Raw genomic sequence first — 7,751 nt, forward strand, 5'->3', positions numbered from 1 at the left:
ACTTGAGCTGCCCACTATTATATGAAGCCAATTATGCCAATACCCGGAGCATGGTTTTTATAAAGAACACTTGTGTTCAGGATGTGTTTAAACAGTCTATATCTTTGGTTAATGGCGCCAAGCTGGCTGGCTGCTGGTCTTACCAAGGGTTACAGGTGGCTGGGTGTGCGCAGTCGCCTTCGAACAATCGATTTGGGTCTGGCACATGTGAGCAAATGGCATTAGTCCTCCATACTTTGGGTGTGTGGTCTTACGTATATCAAGTGTACATTCGTTCATACAGCAGACCATTCAAGATGGCGCTAGATTTCGCTGCGACGTACAAAGTTCTTGTTCTTGGCGATTCAAATGTTGGAAAAACATGTATTGTACATCGATACTGTGACGAGAGATACTACGATACGTACATATCGACTATTGGTGAGTGATGACATTCTAGGTATAATTATTACATGTCGTTTGATTGTTGAATCCTTTTGATGGAATCCCTGACCTTTCTCGCTATAGGCTGGAGTTCTTTTTCTGCATATTTGACCTTCATAAAATTTGTGACAATTTTGTCGTAATCGTTTCAGAAGTGCACGCTTATATTTCTTTGTTTCTGTTCTCTTCCCCCCCCCCCAGGTTTNCCCCCTCCCCAGGTTCTTGCGAGTTCAATCAAAGTAAAATTCAGTTCCTTTAGATTGTGTCCTTTGTCGTTTCTTTCTCATAAAGTGCATCCATAACAAATTACTTCATGGACAAAATATAGATTTTTTTTCTAATTAAGAAGTAAGCTAAGTTATATTAATCGTTTCAGACTACAACCGTACAAAATTTTTGCTCTCATCTCGAACATCAGACGATTAAATAAAGTCCAGTATGAGATTTGAGATTCTCAATGCGGTAAATTGTAAGACTACGGCCTTCCAGGCTGGGGACGCAGTGTAGTGTAGATATGAACCGACGTTCCGGAGAAACCTACAGCCTCCATCTTCAGGGTGCCTATCTGCCACACTACATGACACCACATTCCAGAAGACTGCAGACTTAAAAAAATCTTCATTACGTTATGGACCCTAATTGGAGGCAGCCCTGAGATAAAAATAATGGCTGCCGTTCACAGTACGGCGTTGTCTACAAACTTGAGTCTGGTTCCAGACACACAATTACGGTGTGACCGATCCAGTCAGCCGTCAATAAGAATGATGTTGGTCGGAACACCAGATTGAACTCTGCGGTCATTTAGTGCCAAGGTCCGAGAAGGCACAAAGCCTCCTATAACTTTACGTTTCACTTTTTCATAAAATTTCTGATCGAATTTAGCAAGAGAACTTCAATGTAGTCAGAGAAAAGCATTAACACTATCAAATAAAATTTTCACTAAACTTGAAAATTCCGTTGTGGGAACTTCTATATCTCACGTGTTCTAAAATTCTGTTTCTAATCCAGGAGCCAACTATTTTAACAACTAATGTTACTGCAGCGAAGAACCGATAGGCCCTATCAATATACCGATTATACTACCAGCTTGATGACTAGGGTTGGATTCCCGGCAAGGGCAGGTATTTTTCTCCTTGGCATCACTTCTGGAGCAGTTACGAAGATCACCCATCCTCCTACCCAATAGGTGCTGGGACCTATTTCCGTGGAGCTAAAGCGTATTTATAGAATTGCTGTTTGTGGAAGAAATTCTGAGATCAGCAACGAAACACATGATTACTCCCGCTGTAGCTGAACATAGAGAAATATAATAGTTTAAAAATTGATAATAAGATTAACCGAATAATGATAATAATTTATTTATGCTCCCAATAACACACGTTTTCACTGTTTATAGCAGAGAAATATTCCGTGGTCTCGTCTGGGCAGTAGGTGTTTTATCGGCCGCTTTGTATCCTGAAAATGATTGCCTGTCTATAATTACTTATCAAGTATCCGTACTGTTTATGATTATGCATTTATTCACCACTGTCACGTGTCCTTCTCTTTCAGGCATTGATTTCAAGCAGAAAATAGTCAACTTAGATGGGACGCCTATAAAATTACAAATATGGTAAGTTGGCCCGAAACCCGAACTCTAATACCATATTTATTCATGAAGTAGTCATTCTGAAAGAATATTATTCGGCTTAGCAGCTATAGTAATGGATGAGGTGCATCCCTTTGAATTAAGAGAGACCTTCTAATAAATTAAAACATCTCTGAATTCAAATAAGAACTTGTGGGAACTGCCCACATTCAAGCAAGTGTGACAACGCAAGCTTCATTGCTTAGCAACGACGAGTAAACAGCGGTTGCTAGGCAATGAAGCTTGCGTTGTCACACAGACTTTTATCTACATTGGAAATACGTAACTTTATACAGAGTCGGGTTTAAAATTTCAAAATTCCCATTTTCGCTGTTCTGGGAACATCCGTTTTTACTTTCTACTGTTTTTTTTTGGGGGGGGGGGCGTTCCGTTGTTTCTCCAGTGTTATCCTCGCTCGGGTTTCGCATGGGTTTGCGCAGTTACTGCAGAGGATTTCCGAAATAGTATTGTACTTAAAAGTGCCCTAAGTTTTCTCTACAAATTCTTGCTGATATAGGCCTAAAAGCAGATTAAAATACATTTCTGGTTGCCTTCATGGGGTTGCCAGTTTGGACAGTTGGAAAGGTTTAGTTTGTCTTTGTGATTTGGATTAACATTTTGGCTGGCCAGTAACAGTCTATTCTTCTTGTAGATCGTGTAATATTTTTCTTTCATGCTGATCACGGAAAACTAATCGCCTGCTTTCCTTTGATACCACATGTACACCATATAAAACGGGTCCAGCTGTCGGAGACGATATTTTCTTTGCAGACCACTCAGAAGGCAGACACGCAGAGAGCAAAGTGATTCATAAGCCTTCTTTTATCTTTTCAAAGTAAGGAAATCATGCTAAGTAGCAGGACCGCCTCTGTGGTCTAGTGGCCAGAGTTCCTGGCTACAGATCCAGAGGTCCCGGGTTCGACTCCCGGTGCTACAAGCTATTATGAGAAGTAGTGGGTCTGGAACGAGGTTCACCACGCGACACCCTCTACCCGCTAGCACTAACTTCGCTGACAAGCGACGGTCGCTCGGTCGGTATAGTTCGCTTGCGGACTACAGGCCACGGAGGTTTTAGGCTAAATAGCAGGCGTATGAGAGCACCTTGCTGGGTGTGTGTATGTGTGTGTGCCTCTATATATGTACGAGAGGCGTTCAAGTTCTAAGGTCTCCGACTTTTTTTCTCAGGACTGGGAGCAGAAAGACATTTGCGGTTTAGTTTAAAATACGTGTGCACTCTTTATGAATGCGTGACAGATATGGCAGCTTTCTAGGGCACACAGAACTCTAGTGGTAGCGGCGAGAGTGAGGAGTGTTTTTGATACTTAAAATGGCGACGTTTTCGTTACAAGAACAGCCAGTAATCATTCGTTTTCTCCACTTGCGTGGTGCGACACCCATTGAAATTCATCGCCAGTTGAGTGAGACGTGTGGTGATTGTGTCATGAATGTGAAATATGTGCGTTCGTGGGCGCGACAGTTCAAAGAAGGCCGAACGTCGTGTGACAACGAACCAAAACAATCTCGGCCTCGCACCAGCCGGTCTGACAACATGGTCGAGCAAGTTGAGAAAGCTGTTTTGGAGGATCGCCGATTGAGTGTGGAAAACATCGCCTCAAAAGTTGGTATTTCCGTGGGATCTGCGCACAAAATCCTGCATGAAGACCTGCGAATGCGGAAAGTGTCCTCCAGGTGGGTGCCACGAATGCTGGCGGATGACCACAAGGCTGCACGCATGGCAATTTGCCAGGCGATGTTGACACGTGATAAAGGCATGAATTGGACTTTCTTTTCATCAACTGTGACAATGGATGAGACATGGATGCCGTTTTTCAATCCGCTATTGCATCAGCAATTTTCCAATGGTCAAAACAGACTCCTACAGAAGCGTTCGCAGCGGCCATGGAATCATGGCGTCGACGTTGTGAAAAATGTGTACGGCTGCAGCGAGATTACGTTGAAAAGTGATAGAAGTTTCAAACCTTTTGTATGATTATTGTGTGAGAAAAAATCGGAGACCTTAGACCTTGAACGCACAACGTATTATTCCCTAACAACTTTTGAACTACCGAACCGAACTTCGTGAAACTTGGCGTGTTTATCCTACCACCCGAGGCCGTCTCAATGGCATAATCGTGATTTCCGCCGGTTCGTAATACCAAAACTGCCGTCTCTCAAAATTGTTGAGGCAATGACCATACTATTACTTGAATGCCATAATTGATCATCACAAATCTTTATATACAATATACATCATGCCAGCTGAGGCCATCTCAACGGCGTACTTTCTAAATCCCTCCTATCAGTAATATCAGCGTAGTAGCTTATCAAATTTTGTGACTTCATTACGCATACATACTAAAGTATTTTTCCGCTTGTCGTATCATTTCTTTCATTCATCTATTACTCTACAGCCATTTGTTGGGCCCTCACCTCTTCTTCAGTTTCGTAATCTTTTTTACATAGACGGTAGGAATCCTTGGACGAATGATCAGCCCGTCACAAGGCCGTTATCTATACACAGGACAACACAATCACGGAATAAATGCACACACACATTCATGCCTTGAGTGGGATTCGAACCCACGATCCCAGTGTTCGAGCGCGGGAAGACAGTTCATGCCTCAGACCGCGCGGCTACTGCGATTGGCGCTTGTCATATCAGACATCCAAATTGCAGTAAAAGGAAAGTAGGCCATTAGTTCTTCACAGAACTGCTTGTTAAATAATATAAACTTCTTCACAATGAATGTGTTATTTATTTTTTCTTTCGATTAGGGATACAGCGGGCCAGGAGAGGTTCAGAACGCTAACGACGGCTTATTACCGGGGAGCAATGGGGATCTTGCTCATGTATGATGTCACAAGTTTGGATTCTTTCAACCACTTATCGTACTGGCTTCGAAATATTCAAGAGGTCCGTACCAGAAATATATGCCAACTTGTGTCGTAACTGTCAAATCTGAGCAAAAATGAATGTATATATGAGTATTGAAACTTTCCCGAGTTACCAAACCTCACGGTTATTCTTTCGTCATACGTTCACTGACTTATTGACTTAATAGTGCCCCCTGGCAAATGATGTAAGTGGCTGTGTAAGTTCCATGTCACTGTCTTCATCAGGCGAAATACTCGTATTATTGTGGTCAGTGTGAGTTTCACTGCTGAAATGATATTTTGCACTGTAGAGATACAAACACAGTTGCTTTAGTTCAGTTCAGCTAAGCATTACGCAGGTACGGTAGTGTTCAGTATGTTCTGAACTAATGCTATACACAGTAAGTCGGTCTGTTTGCATCCCTTCCCCCCTTTGCATGTCCCTCCGTCATTGTGCTTACTCACCCTGCAAGTCTCTCAGTATATCTTCCCAAGAATTTCCCTACTCGAATCACAAGGTTCATCATTGTGTTCCCATAAGCCTGTCATTGAACACTTCCTCAGCCAGCTCAGTACTAGTACAGTTCACGTCTTCACACCCTCCCTAGCTTCGTATATCTAATTTAACAACTTTCCTCTATCGAGAAATTTGATTGAAGCAGTGCCGTTTCTGGCTTGTGTTAGGTGTCCGGTTGGATTCATGACTGGGACGACGACTGTTCTAAGAGATTTTTCATATTTTTCCACAGTCCCCTCAAGCAAATGCTGGGATAGTAGAGTCCAGCTGAAATAAGACCAAGACCAGTTTCTTCCACAAACTTTCCAGTTAATTATTCATTATCATCCAACCATTCGGCGCTGTAAACAAACACCGCGCCGGTCACGGTAGCCGAGCGGTCTGAGGCATGTACTGTCTTCGCTCGCTTGGAAACCGGGATCGTGGGTTCGAATCCTACTCAGGGCATGGATGTTTAGTTTGTGTGTGTGCGTTTTTCTGTGTTTGTATACAGGTAGAGGCCTTGCGACGAGCTAATCACCCGCCCAAGGAGTCCTACCGAATGTGTAAGATCTAGAAAAACCGAAGTGAACGGAGAAGTTCATGGAGGTAGGCCTAGGCCCGCTGGGGCTGTAGTGCCAAGGAAAAAAAAAGGTAAAGTTGTCNCGTGGCTGTAGTTCGCAAGCGAACTATACCGACCGAGCGACGGCCGCTTGTCGGCGAATAAATGAAGTTCCAACAGCATGTGGTGTTCCCAAGCTGTCACCCATCCAAGTACTAACCACACCCCCTGTCACTTAACTTCGGTGATTGGACAAGAACCGGTGTTTTCAGCATGATATGGCCGTTATAAGCTAAAAATAAATGAATGCTGTTCTTCAAGAATTTCTACGTATCGCATATAGTCTCTTCCCCAGCAGCTTTCTAATCAGAGTTTTATATCCAGTTATCATTTTCCCCTGAGTGCTACATGTTCACCATCGAATCCATCTGGATACAGGACTAATTATGTAGATCCTAAAGGGTTTTGAAGATGGTGCATAACACTCAGAATTACTGGTTTCTCGGACTTTGTCCATTATCTGGTATTCTGAAAACTAGAAAACAACTTTTCGGAAACTGGATCTGTTTCCGACCTCAGGTGAGTGGGAAGGCACCTACTCTTTTGGGTCCCTTAGAGAGAATAATTGAGGTTAGCTCTTTGTAAGGGACCCAACAGAATAGGTGTCTCCACGCTCACCCGAGGATGGAAAGATCCAGTTTCCGAAAAGTTGTTTTCTAGTTTTCAGAATATCAGATAATGGACAAGGTCCGAGAAACCAGTAATTCTGAGGTCTACTCGTCCTAACAATATTAGACGAAAAGGAAAATCATGAAGTCTTTCGTTACGTAAATATCACCAGTTTTAAATGACTCCATGGTAAAGCATCTTTCTTCAGCAGATGTTCAAGAAATTCCTTAATGTTTTGGAAATCAAGTTTTATTAACATAACAAAACACATTTTCCGTAAGCCAGTTCAAACCAGATTACATCCTCCACGGGTCAGTAACATCTCAGCCTTCCCTTACAACTGACCTCTTTCCTAACCAGAAAGGTCTTTGCATACATATTCCCTTTCGCACCTTTAATTTATCTGCATTAGTGTATGTTACACAGTTTGATGACTCTGTACTGTTTACACAGAACGCTTCACCAGACGTCGTAAAGGTATTGGCAGGAAACAAAAGCGACGCCACTTTGCAACGAGCTGTGGCGGCGGAGAGAGGAGAACAGGTTAGAATCTGCCATTCATAACGTGTCACACAAAACAAGTAAAATCTTTAAAATAAGAAATTAATAATGAAACAAATTAAGAAGTAAATAATATTCTTCGTCAATTGCTCTGCTGACTGTCACGATTATTCAATCGATTTTTAGATTATCAGTTGTTTGCTTTCGTTGATTAATCGGACAATTAATTGTTCAATTGTTTGAACTCAGGATGCGAAACTTAAATTAAAACGCTATATGCATTTGTTGTGTATCTATACGAATACTTCCAGTATTATTCACTGTAGTTCTTGAGTCCAGTTACAGGAGTGGTCTTAGTGCCGGAAACTCATTCAGCTTCTACAGTGCTAGGTTCAGATTATTACATTTTTATTATTAATTAATTATAAATTAAATTTTTATAGCAAAGTATGTTTCGTTATACCGATTAATCGGTTATTTTAAAAATTAATTGGTTGTAATAGTAGCAACAGACGTAATAATAATAATAATAATAATAATAATAATAATAACAGTAACTTCACCACCACCACCACCACCAACAATAACAATGACGGCAG

At 41.9% G+C, this 7,751-nt stretch overlaps 1 protein-coding gene and 1 pseudogene across 2 annotated transcripts in view; one reads left to right on the plus strand and one right to left on the minus strand.

Annotated features, from left to right (window-relative positions):
- The first annotated feature begins 204 nt into the window (after positions 1-204).
- Positions 205-7,751, plus strand: part of LOC111874607 (ras-related protein Rab-8B-like) — a 12,402-nt gene continuing 4,855 nt past the window's right edge. For both annotated transcript variants that reach the window (XR_002844592.2, XM_023870241.2), the window contains exons 1-4: positions 205-420; positions 1,975-2,035; positions 4,826-4,964; positions 7,105-7,194. Coding sequence is in view for 1 of the 2 variants with exons in the window: in XM_023870241.2 (XP_023726009.2) it covers positions 216-420; positions 1,975-2,035; positions 4,826-4,964; positions 7,105-7,194 (495 nt within the window). In the remaining variant the exon portion in view is untranslated. The remainder of the gene's footprint in view (positions 421-1,974; positions 2,036-4,825; positions 4,965-7,104; positions 7,195-7,751) is intronic.
- Positions 6,154-6,272, minus strand: LOC111874612 (annotated as a pseudogene).

Source organism: Cryptotermes secundus, unplaced genomic scaffold (assembly GCF_002891405.2).
Source record: "Cryptotermes secundus unplaced genomic scaffold, Csec_1.0 scaffold1703, whole genome shotgun sequence".
In the NCBI taxonomy this organism is placed as follows: Eukaryota; Metazoa; Arthropoda; class Insecta; order Blattodea; family Kalotermitidae; genus Cryptotermes; species Cryptotermes secundus.